General features: G+C 40.0%; 1 protein-coding gene across 7 annotated transcripts in view; it reads left to right on the forward strand.

Annotated features, from left to right (window-relative positions):
- dmd (dystrophin) overlaps positions 1-19,855 on the forward strand; it is a 1,983,095-nt gene that overhangs the window by 1,050,187 nt on the left and 913,053 nt on the right. For all 7 annotated transcript variants that reach the window (XM_060833515.1, XM_060833512.1, XM_060833514.1 and 4 more), the window contains 2 exons: positions 14,815-14,931; positions 18,808-18,945. In XM_060833515.1, coding sequence (XP_060689498.1) covers positions 14,815-14,931; positions 18,808-18,945 — 255 coding nt within the window. The remainder of the gene's footprint in view (positions 1-14,814; positions 14,932-18,807; positions 18,946-19,855) is intronic.

The following is a 19,855-nucleotide window of genomic DNA, read 5'->3' on the forward strand; positions in this document are numbered from 1 at the left end:
ACCTCACTCTAAGTTCTGTAATTGTGCTCATGGATTTGTCCTCCATTCCATTTAAGGAAAGGCTGGATGGTCTCCACAAAACCTTTTAAGTTGGTGTTGGACTCCTCCTTGTTCTTTGCAGTTTCAGACTGACCTCCTGGTGCATGAAGATTTTCACTCTCCACCAGCTGGCATGTGCTGTGCTGTCTGCAGAGCACTTGTGCTTGTAAATCAGAAGGAACTGTGGGACAAGGAGGATTGGAAGCATGGACTCAGTTATTTTCTGTTAATTCAGCCCCATCATTCACCAATACTTGACATCCAGTGATAGCAAACATTGTTTAGCATGTGAATTAAGATATGTATGTGCTTTTGACCCTCATTTGATTAGCTTTTGTTACATCCAGTTATGCACCTCCATGCTCTTCAAGACAAAGAGGAATATGTCATTGAGTGCTTCGCAATCTATTTTTGATCAAGCTGTCATGTTGAGTAGTTGATGTGTACAAGTTGGGGCTGCCAGGTGATGTGATGTAAGGCTTACAACAGTGCTGAATGTGTGAGCATTAGGTGAAACCAGGAATGTTTGGATTGGTTCCTTATTGAGTAAAGGTCATTGTTTGTGGTTGATGTTGTTGTGGTTAGTTGGTGGTAGACAGTGTTTGAAGATGTATTCATTGACCTTTGTGTGAGGTAATTGAAATTGTTGTGACATGACATCCACTTCACTGGAAGCTTGGCTCCTGACATTGACTTCTTGGGCTCACCGCAGTCATTATCCTTAGTGTATATCTGAAAGGCCTACTCAGCTGCGATATTTAACTGCTGTCCAACCTTCGATCTCCTCTATCAATGAATCCAGTGCAATGTCTGACAAACTTAGACTGTTCTTTTCAGTGTGGTCCCATTCTTCATGATATCTCACTTCACATTTCCTTTCTGCAAGATTGTTTCAGTCTCAATGCACCACTCGACTGGGAAGTGCCATATAGCTTTCAGATCTGGTGGAAAATTATCATTTTAGATCTTCTATTGTTTTGTGTGACCAATGAACAGTGTAGGAGCAAATTACTGCTGATGATGCAATCTCTACTGATAATAAAAAATGCTGGAGATCACAGTGGGGGACAGGCAGCATCCATGGAGAGAGAGCAAGCTAACATTTCGAATCAAGATGATTCTTCATCAGAGCTGAAATGAAATGTGGAGGGCGCAGCATTAATACAATAGTTTAAGTTGGGCAGCGGGGAGTGATGGAAGTTGTGAGGGAGAAAGGATATTGATAGTTCAGATGAAAGTGATTGAAATGAGAGAAAGGCAGAGCAATTGTGCATTTTACTGCCAGACTGGAAAGAACAGATAATCTCACTGCAGTTTTGGGGTGGGGGGTTGCGGTGGTGTGGAGGGGTGTGCTGGTGGAGGAGAGGACATGGTAACAGAGAATGTAACAAGTAAAACTAAAATAAAGAGAAGGAAATAGTTCACAATTTGAAAGTGTTGAACTCAATATTGAGCCTAGAAAGTTGTAAAGTGCCAGGTTTGAAGAGAAATTGTTCCTCCAGTTTTCTCTGTGATTTGCTAAACTATTACAGCATGCTGAGGACAGACACATGGGCATGAGAGCAGGACACTGCAGTAGGTTTAATTGACTGTTCATGACCCCACCACCAGAGCACTATCCTCTGTTGTTTGTGCCACCAATAATCAGACCCCACCAACAGAGGTATATTTCCCTCACCACCTGTATCAGCATTCTGCAGAGACCATTCACCCCATGATTCCCTTATTAGGTCCCCCACCAACACATCCTTCACTCCCAACACCTTCCCTTACCGCTGCAAGAGGTGTAAAACCTGTGGCCCCACCTCTCCCCTCACTTCCATCCAAGGTCCCCAAGGATCCTTCCACATCTAGCAGAGATTTTCCTGCACATCCAAACACCTCACCTACTGTGTCCGTTGCTCTCAATATGGTCCCCTCTACATTGGGGAGAACAGGACACCAACTCACAGAATGTTTTAGGGAATACCTCTGGGACACATGCACCAAACAACCCCACCAACCTCTGTCCGAACACTTTAACTCCACCTCCTACTCTTCCAAGGACATGCAAGTCCTGGGTCACCTCCAGCACAAAATCCAAACTACCAAATGACTGGAGGAAGAATGCTTCATCTTCTGCCTTGGGACCATCCAAGAACACAGTTTTGGAACCAGCGGGGTCTGCACCGTTCGGACAGTCTCCACCTGAACTGATCTGGAACCAGTGTTCTCGCGAAAAGGATAAATTGGGTGGTCAGTAGGACTTTAAACTTCTAAGTCGGGGGAAAGAAAAGTGAAAGTGACAGGGAGTATAGAGTTAAATGGAAAGATTAGCAGCAGGATAGCACGTGTGCATTGGGTTTATGCTCAAGGCAGACTAGGAATGCAGCAAAAAGGAAGGATAACTTTGAACATCTTATGATTTCCAATATCTCTAATAATGCTAAGAAAGTTAACATTAAGGCACTTTACCTGAGTGCTTGTAGTATTTGTAACAAAGTAGATGAATTAACAGCAAAAATCATCGTGAATGATTAAGATGTGGTAAGCATCAGAGAGACATTGTTGCAGGGGGTTCAGGACTGGCAGTTAAACATCCAAGGATTTACAACTTATCGAAAAGACAGGGAGGGGGACAGAGGGGATGGATTGCCTTGTTAGTTAAGAATGAAATTAAATCTATGGCACTGAATGACATAAGGTCAGATGATTTGGAGTCTGTTTGGGTGGAGTTGAAGAACCTTAAAGGCAAAAAAAAGGGAGTTGTGTACAGACCACCACCTAACAGTGGTCAGGACAAGGTGCACAAGATGTATCAGGAAATAAATAGGGCATGTCAGAAAAGCGATCACGGGAGACTTCAATATGCAGGTGAACTGGGTGAATAATGTTACCAGTGGATCCAAGGATAGGGAATTAATGGAATGCTTACATGTTGGCTTTTTGGAACAGCTTGTGATGGAGCCCACAAGTGAGCAGGCTATTCTGGACTTACTGCTATGTAATGAGCCAGACTGTATAAAAGATCTTAAAGTAAAGGAACATGAGGAGGCAGCGATCATAATGTGGTAGAGTTCAGACTACAGTTTGAAAGAGAGATGGCAAAATCGGATATATTGGCGTTACGGTTAAATAAAGGTAATTACAGGCATGAGAGACGAAAATCAACTGGCAACAGAGGCTAGTGGGGAGGACAGTAGAGCAATAATGGCAGGAGTTTCTGTGTGTAATTGAGGACACAGTATAGAGGTTCATCCCAAAGAAAAGAAAGATTATCCGGGGTGGGGATTAGACAGTCATGGCTGACAAAGGAAGGAAATGTAGCTGCCCAGTAATATTAGAAATGATAGTAAAAGTTTATTTCAATACTTAGGAAACATATGAGGGACAAAAATAGACATTGGCCCACCCCAGATTGATGTTGGAATGCGAGTGATGCAAGACAAGGAAATACCTGAAGAACTTAGTACGTACTTTGCGTCAGTCTTCACAGTGGAAGACATGGGTAACATCCCAACATTTAAGGAGAGTCAGAGGGTAAAGTTGATTATGGTAGCCATTACAAAAGAGAGTGCGAGAAAAGCCAAAAGGTCTAAAAATTGTTCAGTCTCCTGGCCCCGATGAGCTACATCCGAGAGCTCTGAGGGAGGTGGCTTAGGAAATAGCGGAGACGTTGCTATGATCTTTCAAAAGTCACTGGAGTCAGGGAAAATCCCAGATGATTGGAAAATCAATGTTGTAACCCCCTTGTTCATGAAAGGATCAAGACAAAAGATGGATAATTATAGGCCGATTAGCCTAACTATCATTAAGGGTGAGATTTCTAAATTCTTGGAAGTGCAGGGTCAGATTAGAACAAGTCAACATGGATTTAGTAAGGGAAGGTCGTGCCTGACAAACCTGTTAGAAGTCTTTGAAGAGGTAATAAGTAAATTAGACTAGGGAAACCCAGTGGATGTTATCTATCTTGACTTCCAAAAGGCCTTTGATAAGGTGCCTCACGGGAAGCTGCTGAGTAAAGTGAGGGCTCATGGTGATCAAGGTGAGCTAGTGGCATGGATTGAGGATTAGCTGTCTGACAGAAGGCAGAGAGTGGAGATAAAAGATTATTTTTTTGGAATGGCAGCCAGTGACAAGTGGTGTCCAGTAGTGTTCAGTGTTGGGACTACAGCTCTTCACTTAATATATTAATGATCTGGATGAAGGGACTGGAGGCATTCTGGTGAAGTTTATCAATGATATGAAGTTAGGTGGAAAGGCATGTAATACTGAGGAGGTGAGGACGCTGCAGAAATATTTAGGTAAAAACAATGACAGCAGATGCTGGAAACCAGATTCTGCATTAGTGATGCTGGAAGAGCACAGCAGTTCAGGCAGCATCTGAGGAGCTGTAAAATCGACGTTTTGGGCAAAAGCCCTTCAGGAATACAGGCAGTGAGCTTGAAGGGTGGAGAGATAAATGAGAGGACGGTGGGGGTGGGGAGAAAGTAGCATAGAGTACAATAGGTGAGTGGGGGAGGGGATGAAGGTAATAGGTCGGGGGGGAGGTTGGAGTGGATAGGCGGAAAAGAAGATAGGCAGATAGGACAAGTCATGGGGACAGTGCTGAGCTGGAAGTTTGGAACTGGGGTGAGGTGGGGGAAGGGGAATTGAGGAAACTGGTGAAGTCCACATTGATGCTCTGGGGTTGAAGTGTTTCGAGGCGGAAGATGAAGCATTCTTCGTCCAGGCGTCTGGTGGTGATCCCACCTCACCCCAGTTCCAAACTTCCAGCTCAGCACTGTCCCCATGACTTGTCTTACCTGCCTATCATCTTTTCCACTTATCCACCCCCCCACGATCTATCACCTTCATCCCCTCCCCCACTCACCTATTGTACTCTCTGCTACTTTCTCCCCATCCCCACCCTCCTCTCACTTATCTCTCCACCCTTCAGGCTCTCTGCCTGTATTCCTGATGAAGGGCTTTTGCCCGAAACATCGATTTTACCGCTGCTCGGATGCTGCCTGAACTGCTGTGCTCTTCCAGCATCACTAATCCGGAATGCAGAAATATTTGGACAGTTTGGGAGAGTGATCCAGGAAATGGGTGATGAAATTCAACATGAGCAAATGCGAGGTCTTGCATTGGAAAAAAATAATGCAGGCCTGGACTGTTTTCTAAATGGTGAAAAAATTCCTAAAGCCAAAGTACAAAGGGATCTGGGAGTGCTTGTCCAGGATTTTCTAAAGGTTAACTTGCAGATTGACTCCGTGATTAAGAAAGCGAATGTAATGTTGTCATTTATCTTAAGAGGGTTGGAATCTGAGAGCAGTGATGTGCTTCTGAGACTTTGTAAAGCCCTAGTTAGGCCTCATTTGGAATACTGTGTCCAATTTTGGGTCCACACCTCAAAGGACATACTGGTACTGGAACGTGTCTAGCGGAGATTCACACGGATGATCCCTGGAATGGTAAGCTTAACATACGATGAACAGCTGAAGACTTAGAATTGTATCCATTACAGTTCAGAAGATTGAGGGGAGATCTAATAGAAACTTACAAGATAATGCATGGGTTAGAAAGGGTGGATGCTTGGAATTTGTTTCTGTTAGGCAGGGAGACTAGGACTCATGGGCATAGCCTTAGAATTAGAGGGGGTCAATTTAAAACTGAAATAAGGAGAGTGAGAGTGGTGAGCCTTTGGAATTCATTACCACAGAGCACAGTGGAGGCTGGGAAGTGATATGTCATCAAGGCATAGATTGATCTCAGATGGAATTAAGGTCTACGGGGAGAGTGTGGGTAAGTGGGGTTGAAATGCCCATCAGCCATGATTTAAATGGCAGAATGGACTCAATGGGCGAAATGGCCTTACTTCCACTCTGTCTTCTGGTCTTTTGGCATCCCCGTCGACTTCAGCAGTTTCCTCATCGCCCTTCCCCCACCCCCCACCTCATCCCAGATCCAACCCTCCAAATTGGCACTACCCTCTTGAAACTTGTGTACCTGTTTGTCTTCCTTCCCACCTATCCATTCCACCCCCCTTCCCCCCCCCCCCCCCCCACTGACCTGTCACCATCACTCCCCACTTGCATCGATCTATCGCTTTCCCCGCTACCTTCCCCTCCCCAGCCCCATCCCTACCCTGCTATTTATCTCTCAGCCCCCATCCTCATCACCACATTCCTGATAAAGGGCTTGTGCCTGAAACATTGATTCTCTTGTTCCTCGGGTGCTGCTAACCTGCTGTGCTTTTCCAGCACCACACTTTTGAACTCTGATCTCCAGCATCTGCAGCCCTCACTTTCTCCAGGTTGCAACAAATGGTGTGCTACTGCATTGCAATCCAAGATATGTTATGACCTCACATGTTGTCATGGGATACCCAGAAAGGCCATACCAGATTTCCACCAGGCATTTCCTTGTAGATAGCCCGAGAATAATATTGGGGAAAAAAATCATGAAGATAGTTTGTATTCCAGTGGAGGTTATTTGGGAGACATAGTCATCTTTACATTCTACTTGTTAAGACATGTATTTTGTCATAGCTCATTTTAATTGAACTAACTCTCATCCCCATTTCTAAAAGGCACTTCCTCACTGAAGCCTGACCAGAATCAAAAAGAGATTTAAAATGAGTAATAAACAGATGAACACCCGTTTTAAGTCATGGTTGTTTGAATTTGAAAACAGGATCCAAAATCATAGCTATCTATAAAAAAATAGAAAATATCAGAAATACCCAGGTTTGGAGGGAAGATGCACTTTTAATGTTTCAGGAGTACATCATCAAAGTGAAGTGTTTACTGTGTTTCTTTATCCATACATCCTGCTAGAACAGCTGATTATTTCAGTTCTTCAACATTTGTGGTGCATCGTGTTCCTACACAAATGCCAACGTGCATTTTCCTCTAAATTGCAAGGGTTGTTGACGTGTATCTTATCTTAAATTTGCTGAAGTGTAATTATAGGAATCCAACAAAGAATTGTGTTTTGTTAAAGAATTGGTGTGTGCTGAATAATGCTTTTTTTAACTATGTGTCAAAACAGTTAATTAATCATACCCTCTACATGTGCGTCCTGATTTTTCTTACAACAATTCTTAGTTGTACTTCCTTTTCCTCACATGCTTGCTTTTCAGCAACCAGTGCTAGAATATGTATCTGTTTCCCCGTATACATTCCTGATGGATCCTGATGAACTGAAAAACCAGAAGAGTTTTCTTGCTGTGCAGCAAAAGGTACAGCAGCAGGTATGATGGCTTAGCAGCTGGTACAGCGGTTGGTTAAAGCAAAGTAGAACATCTGCTGAATGGAAGGAATGATAGGCTGGTCCCATGACGGCACAGTGTTGCTCACCAGATCTAAAAAGCAACAGGCTGAGGGTTGATGGATGTCAGGAGTAATTAAGTACAAAAGTTCGAAGAGCATCTGTTGTTTTGTTGGGCAGATGTGAACTCCGCAGCATTTTCTGACACAATGCCTTCACATTCTAATCATGGCTGACTAAATAACTGCTGTGATTTGGCATTGATAAACAAAAATATAACTGAGATGGGGATTACTTGTCCTCAAAGATTCCAATTTTGAAGTTAGGCAATTGTTCGATATTTATTCTTGAATTAGCAGTTTAGAGACTTCAGAGTAGTTTTTTTTGAACCTCCATTTACTAAGACTGACCTGATGGTGAGACTTATCCTTAGATTTATTTGAAATCCAATAGTTTTAGAACAGAAATCAATATACCTTGTTTGATTGATACTCATGTCTGGTTGCCTCCTCATTGATCATATTGTCCTGATTTAACTTAATCTAAACAAAGATGTACCATGACTCATCTGGTACACCTGACATCATCAGGTCTCAGCAACAGAAACTATCTTGTACTTAATAGCACTGTGGTAAAACAGCATGACAAACCTGGTCATATGAATCACTGAGTAGTTGTCAAATAGGAATCGAGTGTCGGACATCGAGGTAGTTGTTCAGACTGGCAAAAGTTAGGAAGCAGTGTTCCATAAGGATCATCATTGTTTATATAAAACTACTTAGATTCCAGACTATGAAGTGTAATTTCAAAATTTGTGGCCAACACTAGATTGAACAGTATAGTAAATGCTTAGGTAATTTGTTAAAGTATTGATATCTCTTAAAAAACTTGAAGGAATGTTGGTAACTGGAAAATTGTCTTTACAATAGTCAAGTAGGATGTGATGGATTTCTGGAAGGAAGAACGAGAAAGCCATACATTATCTGGAAAGTTGTGTCTAATTAGATGGAGGAGCCGAGGAACCTGGGGTTACAGATATACAGATCGGTAAAAATGCTGAGCTAGGTTGTACAGATAGTAAAGTTTTTTAGATGGATAGAACTGAAAAACAGAGACATTGTTGAACTTGGTTCGAGGAGATCAGATCTAGGGGTCACATAATAATTACTAACAAATTCAATCAGGAATTCAGGAGAAAATTCCACCTTCCCAGCTGATCGTTAGGAAGTGGAACTCCTAAGATGAGTTGCCTGGAATAGAATAGATGCATTTCAGGCAAAACACAATAAAAAGGGGAGAGAGAAAGGAATAGGAGGATATGGTGAGGAGGGTTAAATGAAGAAGTGTGGGAGTATTCTCAAATAGAGCATAAAAACTGATGTGCATCTACGGGATTGGTTGGTTTCTTTCTGTGTTGTAAATGCTGGTAATATTTTCATCCAATTGAGTTATAATACTGATATACTTCAAAAGGAAAAATATCCATATTTCAGATGAAATAGGATGTCACAATCGAGCAACATTAAGCAAATAGCATGAACATTTTTCCAATTTACAACACAGAAAATTGTGGTTTTTAAATGTACTTATTGACATATAATATGTGCTCATTCATGAGCAGTGGAGGAAATCTTCTCTTAAGAATCCTACAATAAAGCATTTCATTTGATGAGTGCATGCTCCCATTGAAGGACTTTCTCAGACCTTGGCTTTGTTGCAAACTTAATCTTGAACCTCAGTGTGATATTTTTCACTGTTTATTTCAATGCAAAAATCTAAAAAAAACAGACTTAATTCCATTTTATAAACAGTATTTATGGTTTCTTGTAGAGGTCTGTACTTTCGTGCCTCATGCTTCATAGTTTATACATGGTATATCTAAAAATTATATTTCCATCTCATGCTCCTCACTATCTTGCTTCTTTTGGTGAAGCTTAAGCTTCTAGAAAGTCATCAAAAATCGACTGATGGACTGAAAGAAACCTACCGACTGACTAGCTTATCAACTATTCGTTCAACTTCAACCTATGGTTCCTCTCTGCATCCCTCTCTTATTCCTGGCCCATCTCAGGCAAGAAGTCACCAGGTTACAATTTTGATGTGCTCTTTCACAGGGATAGACCTAAGGTTTTGAAAATGTGTTGTGCGGTAAATGTTAAAGACAGCTCTTCATTTGGCTACCGTTATGCACTATTCAGTCAACTAATTTCTGGCCTTCTGTTTGGAGAAATAATTCTGTTGTTCTGAAAACTGTTCAAATCAGCTTTCAAAATTCCATTGCTGAAAGTGGCATCTATCAGTGGGAGACAGCCTTCCTGCTTAGTTTACTTCGATTTTTTAACTTCTCGTAGGTTTTCTTGAAAGATTCATTATGTCCCTGTAAAATTTTTGAAAGTTACCAAAAGCTCATCCAGGTATTTTCACTGCACCACCTCCACGATTACCCCCCTCCCCCAACCACTACCAGTAACTATAATCATCCCTCTTGGAAACTATCAGCTTCCTATTATAGGGTTCATATTATAGTGATTCATTAGAGAACGGTGTGGTATGTTGTAAAGAGAACTGTAGTGTGTAATAGATGTGAGATATGTATATTTTTTTATGAATCTTTGAAATGCACCATGTGCTCAGCACCCGAGGGAAATATCATCTCTTTGCAACTGGTGGATTACTGCAGAAAATGTGGTCAACCAGGACTAAACATTTGACATCTAAATCATGGTAATGCATTTCTGCACTCAGTAACAAAATACAACAAGCTCATTGCTTTGTGATTATTGGAATTCTCGACCACAATGCCCCAATCTTTCTTTTTATGATTCATCCAGGATTGAACTTTTTTAGTAGACATGTCCACAGATTTGGAAGGAATTACACCTAAAAGGTGTGCAGAGTCAGCAAAATGTTAATTTGTTAATTAATAAATCTGTGGTATAATTAAAAATCAGTGCTTCAAACTGGTCACACTCATGTTTTCTAAATGTATCTATAACTGGCATTCAGTTGGATTCCCATTGTGTACCAACATCATTATCTCACACAAGAAATTTGGATTAGCTCATTTGGATGATTACATTGTTTAAATTTCAATTCCCAAAGTTATTCATTTTCTTCTTGTGGATGATGATATCGATTCAATGTTTGCTCATGTAATGAAAGTGGAATTTGCTGTGACTAGAGTGACAGATTAAAATACTGACAGGAAAGTCTCAAATTCAAGCTTCATCTTACTTTTATAGCATTGCAAATTCTGTCAGAAAGTACAATCTCAAATTCAGTCTCAAAGTTGGCCTGCAGTTCTGATTCATTCACTTAGTGCTATCCCTGATGAGTTGCTGTGTGCACAGAATCTAACCTCAGTCTCACCTTGTTTTTGCATGTTTATGTCTTCTATTCTCACATGTTCTTCCTCCCTCTTTGCATTCAAATGGCAGTTTGTGAACTGTTGTTGCCTGTCTGGTTGAAGTTAACTTCTTTTCAAGATCTACTAATATGTGTAATGACATTCTTGACAGATTGAGATGGGTTTTAGCTTATGCTTAATTTATTATTGCTGACGAAACAGGTGCAATGTGCAAATAATCTTTCTAAGCATACAATATTTCTATAGGGTTCTGGAAATGCCACACACTGAGTACACTTGTGGAGCTATTGTCATGACATTGTAGGTAATGAGCATGACTGAGTAGCAAGAGTCCTGATTCCTGAAGAGGAGCTTATGCCCGAAATGTTGATTCTCCTGCTCCTTGGATGCTGCCTGACATGCTGCGCTTTTCCAGCAACACATTTTTCACCTCTGAGTAGCCTGAGATAATGGCTGATCTGGTTGTAACCTCAAATCTGCATAAGCTTCTACTCTTCATAAGCTTTTACCATCTTACTTAACATGATTGTGCCCAGTTTTGCTTTAAAAATATTCAAGGACTCTGCTTCCTCCTCCTTATCCAGGAAGTGGATTTCAAAGACTCATGACATTCTAAGAGAAAGAGAAATGCCCATCTTTGTTTTAACTGGACAACTATTTTAAAGTTTTAGATGTTCCCATGAGAGGATACATCCTGTCCCCATCTACCCGTCAAGACCTCTCAGGATCTTGTCTGATTCGACTCAATCCTAACTCTCCTAATCTCCAACAGCTACAAACCTAGCCTGTCCATCCTTCCTTATAAGATATACACCTCCATTCCAGATATTAATTTAATAATCTATCTCTGAATTGCTTCTGTTACAATTATATCCTTCTGTTGCTATTGCTCTTAAAGTCAGATCCCAGACTAAAACTGGTTTGATGGGTGAATGTTTTTCTGTTTTACCAAAATGTTTCATTGAAAACATACATCATGGTGCAGATTTGGTTCTAATAATAAAACAGAAGTTTATTAAGCAAAAGAGATGAAGGTAAAATGTAATAAACTCTAAGCTGTTTTTATATGACACAAATTTAAAGATTTCAAAATTACAGTAAAGATAAAATCACTCCTTTACAGGAATTACACCAGAGAGTGTGTTCTTCTCTAAAACTCCTTCTCAAATAACTCCTTCAGGGTTTAAACCAAACTACCTCCCCTCCCTTCCATATCTATAGAGGTATATGAACATCATCCTGCCAATCAGTTCCTTGATCACTCAGAAAGGGTGTGTGGAATGATGCAGGAGAACTGGGAATGACATCCCTATTTGAAAGCACCTTGCAGAAGGGGCAGAATGGAGTGAACTATTGAAGAAACATGGAAAGCAGGAAACTGAAGGTGGGAAATAGAAACATCACCACTTACAAGTTCCCTTCCAAGGCACTCACTGTCTTTACTTGGAAATATATCACTGTGCCTTCAGTGTCACTAGGCCAAAGTCGTGAAACTCACTCCTTAATGGCACTGTGGGTCTACTCACACCTAACAGACTGCAGTAATTCAAGAAGGCAGCTCCCACCACTTTCTCAAATGTAACTAGGATTGGGCAATAAAAATGCTAGAGATCCAAGCCAGAGGCTTCCACATCCCACAAATGAATGTACAGATAAAGTTATAAAGCAACCTACTTTTAACAATTCTAAACCATCTTCCATGTTGATCAGGATTAACTGCTTTACACATTCAGCTTTGTTAAGAATCCTGTAGAACTCCTCAAACTAAAACTTACCAACTTTTCTTTTCTCAAAGATATAAACGTTTCACCCATATGACAAGAAAAACTCTCCCAAAGAAAATAAAAACCCTTAAGTCCTTGGAAGCCAGTTCTCTCATTTTTAAAAGAAACTCCGTGGCTACAGAAATATTTAAAAGTTCATCATTAAATCCTTTCAGACACGCAGAAACCCCTTATGCCACCTGTTCAAATAAAAAAAAATCCAAGCTCAAAAATACATGATATTAAAAAACATATACATCACATGTTGTATCTCACTTATTTGAATAAAGCGAACACAACAATGCAGAATATGCCAGATATGGGTTCACCAGTGCTCTGTATAACTGAAACATAATTCTCTCACTCTTGGATTCACTTCCCCTTGTGATAAATGACATTAGGCACAGTCTGCTGTACTGTGAGGCAAAACTCCCAAGTCAGTCATTCTGGGCGGCACGGTGGCACAGTGGTTAGCACTGCTGCCTCACAGCGCCTGAGACCTGGGTTCAATTCCCGCCTCAGGCGACTGACTGTGTGGAGTTTGCATGTTCTCCCCGTGTCTGCGTGGGTTTCCTCCGGGTGCTCCGGTTTCCTCCCACAGTCCAAAGATGTGCGGGTCAGGTGAATTGGCCATGCTAAATTGCCCGTAGTGTTAGATGAGGGGTAAATGTAGGGGTATGGGTGGGTTGCGCTTCGGCGGGTCGGTGTGGACTTGTTGGGCCGAAGGGCCTGTTTCCACACTGTAAGTCTAATCTAATTTAATCTAATTTTGTATGGGATCTTTATCACCATGAATATAACCTGATTTGCACCTTCCATCAACTGGTTATATTTGACAGTGTATTAAGATATTTCTTATTTATTCTGTGCTTTGTCTGATTTCTGAGGAGTCTAAGATGTTAGTAGTAATGTCACTGGGTAGCAAACCTCCAAGCAGTATCCTGTTGGATGATTCTTTCCGAACAGTCATATAAAGGGGATAGAAAATCCAAGGATTGCAAATTTGGGGCCCTCAGTTGAAAAGAGGCCAATGAGGGAAATTTCTTCTTCCTATCGAAGACCTGAGTTGGTGATCTGCACGTCACCCTGCTCCTGATGTTTATCTGCCAGCTTTAAAACTGAGGCTATGTGGGGAGCAACCCTTATTTTCCCATTTAAGGATCTTAATTTGGGCAAGATCAGAGGGTTGAGCTCAGCATCATCACCCATAAAATTGTGGATAGATCAAGACGGTGAGTGGTTGTTGGGAAGACCAGCCTGGAGAATTATATGGATTTTGCTGCCTGCAAATGCAGTAATGAGGAAATGTAAAATGCTTCCCATAAAATGTTTTAAGCTGCTTGAAAGAAAATCTTTCCCTGAACTGGAGCCAAGAACTAGGGGTCACAGTTTGTGAAGAGTCAGGCATTTAGAACTGATTTGAGCAATTTCATTATTCAAAGCAATCATAAGCAATGTAAACACTGCAAGCAATCACAATCTGCTGCCCCACAGAGCAGTAGATATTCAGTCATTGAATGTTCCAGACAGGGATTGATAATTTCTGGAAAGCAAGAGCCACGATAAAAGTGAGGATGTTGAGCCATGATCTAATTGTGTGCTGAAGAAGGTTTGAATGGCTGACTGACCTGCATCTGCTTAGTTGCTGTGTCCCATCATCAATTATCCAAAGATATTTCCTGCAAATTAAGTTTGTTCTAAAATGTTGGTGATGTACCATTGAAGGCAATCATTCTCTCCAAAAATCTCCTCCAATTATTCCTATTAATATGTTGTTGTGGTGAGTTTTGCAGTTAGGAATTATTATCTCCACCAGTGTGCACCACCATCAATTGATAATGACATTTTCATGTGTGCAGTCAGGCATGTGAATCCCCCAGAATACATTCCACTGGCAGGCGTGCTCAGAGTTTGTGTCAGTGTGTATCATTGGAAGATTAAAACAAGGTTTAAGATCAAACATGGTACCAATTCATTACAATTTATCTTTTAAACTAAGTAATAGCTTCCTCTTGACTTTGGTTACACTTTTGGTGTGTTGCAAGTTTGATGAAATCACTTATGTTCAGATCTCTCATGAGGTGGAAGAGGTGAAAGAGCATGTTACTTTTGAAAGTTGTGTACTTACTGCTAGTCTGAGTTGGAGAGCCTGTAATGTTAACGATCTGTCACTAAACTAGACTAAAGATTTTAATGTAACTGATATAGATTCTAAACTGAAATCATTGTGTTCTGTTTTGCCAGGATTTGTGTATGGACTCAAATCTTACTGCATATGAATATACGGTTTAAAATGTTCTGTATATTATCATGAGAGTTGTGGATCACGTGTAGGTTTTCCTGTGGACATGACTATTTGGAGGCATGTTTACATGCAGTTAAAAAATGTAATTCGATTTTCCTATTTTTCAGGTATCTCCAAAGGAGTTGGAACAGTTTGACACAAATATCCAGCTAATGCTTGAAGAGTTGGAAGCAGAAATACAACAAGGAGAGAATCTGAAAGAAGGGGATTTTGAGAAAGAGATGGTTAGTTGGGTATAAATAGCAGTATTAGGACTAGCTGTGTAACCAAATGCTGAACAGAGGACTCGACACGAAAGATTGTGGTTTCTGAATAGGATTGTATAATTAACTGATATTCTACTCGTATTAATAAATTGTTGTTTCCTCTTTAAACATGGATAATTTTGGCAATACAAATTTGTGGTTGTTCCACATGTTAATGCTGAGTTTAGGATGAAGAAATTTCAACTTTTAATTTACAGGAGTTCATGGATGTATCAATGCACAAGAATGTGAAAGCGCATATTTGAAATTCTTCAGTATACTTGTGTTTAAACAAAATAAACATGTAAAACCTCATTTAAGTCATTATGTTAGATGACATATATTTGTTTGTCACAGACTAACAGGATTTTCTGGGTCTCCATAATATGAGAGGAGGAGTTAGAGGAGAAAATCAGCAGGGAAACCAGAAATATGCAAAGTTTGACAATGCTGCAACATTTATTGGCTTGTTTAATGTGTAACATAATCAATATTCAGGATTTCACATTCTACTTTATGAGAGAGAAAAAAATATTTCCATGTTGGAAATTATTAAATCAAACATCAGCAGAAAGGAGAGTTATATATTCTGAATGTTTTTCTTTCTTCTCACAAATTCATGTTCTAAACATTGAAAATTTTTTTTATCAATAAGTTGATGTCACTGACATATATTTGACATGTAAGAATGTAGCAATTTTCAGAAACCATACAAGGTTATTAGGCTTAACAGTGTGTGGTGCTGGGAGATGTGTGGTGCTGGGAAAGCATCTGAGGACCAGGAGAGTCACGTTTTGAGCATCAGCTCTTTATCAGGAATTCCTGATAAAGAAACGTCGTCTCTCCTGTTCTTATTATCTGTTCTTAACTGCAAAGTTATGATGATGGCATTAGAGCATCAGTACCATTCGTACAGTTTTTTTTCTTGGTTTTATCTATTTACAGATCACATAACCCACGTTTAAATACAATGATCTCTTATTTATCGACTTTTGAAATGTAGAAATGGTGAAGTTTAGAAAATTTGGATACTTGATTGCTTTTGCTGACAGACATATTAAATGTTATAGTGTCAATATGAATCAGCAATCATAGAGATGTACAGCATGGAAGCAGACCCTTAGGTCCAACTCATCCATGCTGGCCGGATATCTTAACCTAATCCACTTCCATTTACCAGTGCACTTGGCCCATATCGCTGGAAACCCTTCCGATTTACATGCCCATCCAGATGTTTTTAAATGTTGTAATTGTACCAACCTCCTGCACTTCCTCCGACGCACCACTCTCTGCGTGAAAAAAAATTGTTCCTTAGTTCCCTTTTAACTCTTTGCCCTCTCACCCTAAACCTATGCCCTCTAGTTCTGAACTCCCCCAACCTAAGGAAAATACCTTGTCTATTTACCCTATCCATGCCCCTCATGATTTTATAAACCTCTTTAAAGTCACCCCTCAGCCTTCGACGCTCCAGGGAAACCAGCCCTAGCCTATTCAGCCTCTCCCTATAGCTCAAATCCTCCAACCCTGGCAACATCCTTGTAAATCTTTTCTGAACCCTTTCAAATTTCACAACAACTTTCCGATAGGAAGGAGACCAGAATTGCACACAATATTCCAACAGTGGCCTAACCAATGTCCTGTACAGCCACAACATGACCTCCCAACGCCTGTACTCAATGCTCTGACCAAAAAAGGAAAGCATACCAAATGCCGCCTTCACCATCCTATCAGAGACTCCACTTTCAAAGAACTATGAACTTGGACTCCAAGTAGTGTTGAGATACAAGTTACTAAAACCTAACTGAGTAGTCCAACTGGCTCAGGGGACTGAATGACAGATTCCATTTTATTTTTATTTCCTACAGTGTGGAAACAGGCCATTCAGCCCAACAAGTCCACACCAACTCTCCGAAGAGGAACACACCCAGACTGATTTCCCTACATTTACCCCAGACTAATGCACCTAACACTATGGGCAATTTAGCATGGCCAATTCACTTGACCTACCCATCTTTTGTTATTAGCTCTGCTATCGCAGAAATGCATGGGAAGTGGTAAAGGGACTTGAAGTGGACAAAAGCACAAAGGAGAAGGGGAGTAGTGCAGGTTCGTTGGGTTAGCCGGGGAAATGCAGTTTATAAGGATAGCGTGTGTCTGATGGGATGCTTTTCAGACGGTTGGTGTGGACGCAATGGGTGAATGGTCTGCTTCCATACTGTAGGGATTCTGTGAAAAGAACTAGTACGTAGAAGGAAAAAGTCTGGAAATTTCTTTTCGAAGGGATATCAATATGGATTCCCAAATGTGGTAGAACCTCTGTATTTGAAAAATGAATAATTAACTTCGTGAATGAGTATATAGTTAGGAAGTTACAGAATAAAATCTTGACAAACTTTGCAAAAGAAAAAGGTCAAAATATGACAAATAACTGTTTCGTAAAATCTATGTAGAAATTGTTCAATACCTTTTGCAAAGTATGATAAGACTCAAAACCCTGAGTAATTGTAGATTTGAACCAAAAAGGCAAATATTCCATTTATGTCAGTTCAGTTCAATTACAGTGCTTATTCAGCTAGCACAGAACAAGCTACTTAATTTACTTTAACCTCATGCATTGTTTTCTTTTATGGTTTCGTTGAAAAGTATTATATTTAGTAATTGATTTTTCATGTTGCTTCAGAATTGAAAACCCAAATCCAGAACCACATAATTCACATTCAGCGATTTTAGTTCACCCTTTTCTCTGAAACAGTGTGTGAAATCCCAACTGCTGATAATTTTTGTGGAAAAAAAAATGCGATTATTGAGAGTGCTGACCTTTTTTTCTGCTGAAACGGCCAACAGGAATCATTTTACTTCCAGGGCTCAGCAGTTTTATTTTAAGAAAGAAACTAATTTTGTATTTTTTTTTACAATTACATTATTTTCATGCGATGTTGCGGCAGGTTTATAGCCCCAGTTTTGCAGGTTGTCAAATAAATAGCAAAAGTTGTGACTTGTTCTTTAATGAACTGAACCCCATTAACAAAATACTATGTCAGTATGACAGACTTGCTGAGATTCACCAGCTATTTCAATTCTTGTTTCTCGCCTTTGTTGAATTATTCTTCAGATCGGAACTGACCATTACTCCTGAGAAGAGTACTATATCTAACATAGTAGAAGTTTTGAGTTGCTCAGTACCAGTTCAGATCATCATTAGGGGGGTGATTGTAGGTTTACTGGGCTGATATTGCACAGTGAGCAAGTAGCTGGTATAAACTCCTTTTGAAATGGAGACAAACACTGCTGGATTGAGAATGAAAGACAGTACAGTGTTATAGAGTAATATAGCATAGAAACAGACCCTTTGGTCCAACTCGTCCATGCTGACCAGACATCCCAATCCAACCTATGCCAACATTTGGCTCATATCCCTCCAAACCCTTCCTATTCATGTACCCATCCAAATACCTTTTAAAAGTTGTAATTGTACCAGCTTCCACCCTTTCCTTTGGCAGCTCTTCCATTCACACACCATTCTCTGTGTGAAAAAGTTACCCCTCAGGTCTTTTTTAAATCTTTCCCACCTCACCTTAAACTAATGCCCTCTAGTTTTGGTCTCCCCACCCTCGGAAAAAGTATTGTATATTTATCCTACCCATGTCCCTCAATATTTTATCAACCTCTATAAGGTCACCCCTCAGCCTCTGATGCTCCAGAGAAAACAGCACCAGCCCATTCAGCCTCTCCCTGTAACTCAAACCCTCCAGGCCTGGCAATATGAATGAAAAGTAAATTCGAAAAGGTAGATATGGTTTGTTTTTCCCCAAATTATGACCTATTTAAATTATGCAACTTTTATTAATATTCTAGAGTGAAGATGATGAGAGGAGAATGAATGAACTGGCAAAAATGGGAGAAACATTGCAGCAGAATGTCACAAATGAGAAGAAGCGAGAAGAAATTCGAATGAAGCAGCAGATGTTGCAAGCTAAATTTAATATTCTCAAGGTATGGGCAAGCAACAATTCCTGAATTACCATCAGCTGCAGACTCCATTGGAATACCAGGAATTAAATATAGTTTTGTCCTTTTTTTTTGTTAGGCTACTTACCTTCTGGTCATTCCAATTGTGTACTTACTTTGGAATGTTCCTGACATAATTGGATAATTTGTTGGAATTTCTGCAGAAATCTCTCAAATAGCATTATTCACCATTGACAAAATAAAATTAAGTGAGATAGTGTGCTGCTAGTTTTCAACATGATATTTCTTTTCCCAACAGTCCCGAAGATGACACTGGATGCATAGTTCATAGCTTCAGACAATGAATAAGGAATGCGTAGCATATACTATTTATGCATCAAAATAAATTGCATTGTATTGCTCACAGACATTAGGTTGGTAATGTACAAGTATGGTCCATTGCCTAAAACTAAATATTGATAAATGGTTTACTTCGAGGATACTGGAGAGAAAGGTGATAACAAAGGCAAAGATAAGCCTAACATATATGATTTCCGACTGTTTCCAATTTTAAATTGCATGGGAGAATTTACCTGTTTTGAGTACAACAGGTGTGTGAAATAGTACTTGACCATACTGATGTAATAATTAAATAAGATGAGCCAAAATAGTGAATTTCTTCATTGTATATTTGGAGCATTCCTTTGTTTCTTACAACTTGGATACAGAAGCTGAGCAGAGACGCAGTAAATTTAGCAATATCTTTTTCTAAATAATGACTACAATGGGGCATTTTATTCTATCACTGTTCCAGACTTGGAAGACTTCTACAGACTTACAATGCATTGTACCAAAATTTGTCTTTGAACTATTAGAATATACTGCCATGTAATATTTTGGAAGTTGCAACTAAGCCTGAAAGTTGTGCAGCGTGTACAATTTCTGACAATGATTT

This window comes from Hemiscyllium ocellatum, chromosome 12 (assembly GCF_020745735.1).
Source record: "Hemiscyllium ocellatum isolate sHemOce1 chromosome 12, sHemOce1.pat.X.cur, whole genome shotgun sequence".
NCBI lineage: Eukaryota > Metazoa > Chordata > Chondrichthyes > Orectolobiformes > Hemiscylliidae > Hemiscyllium > Hemiscyllium ocellatum.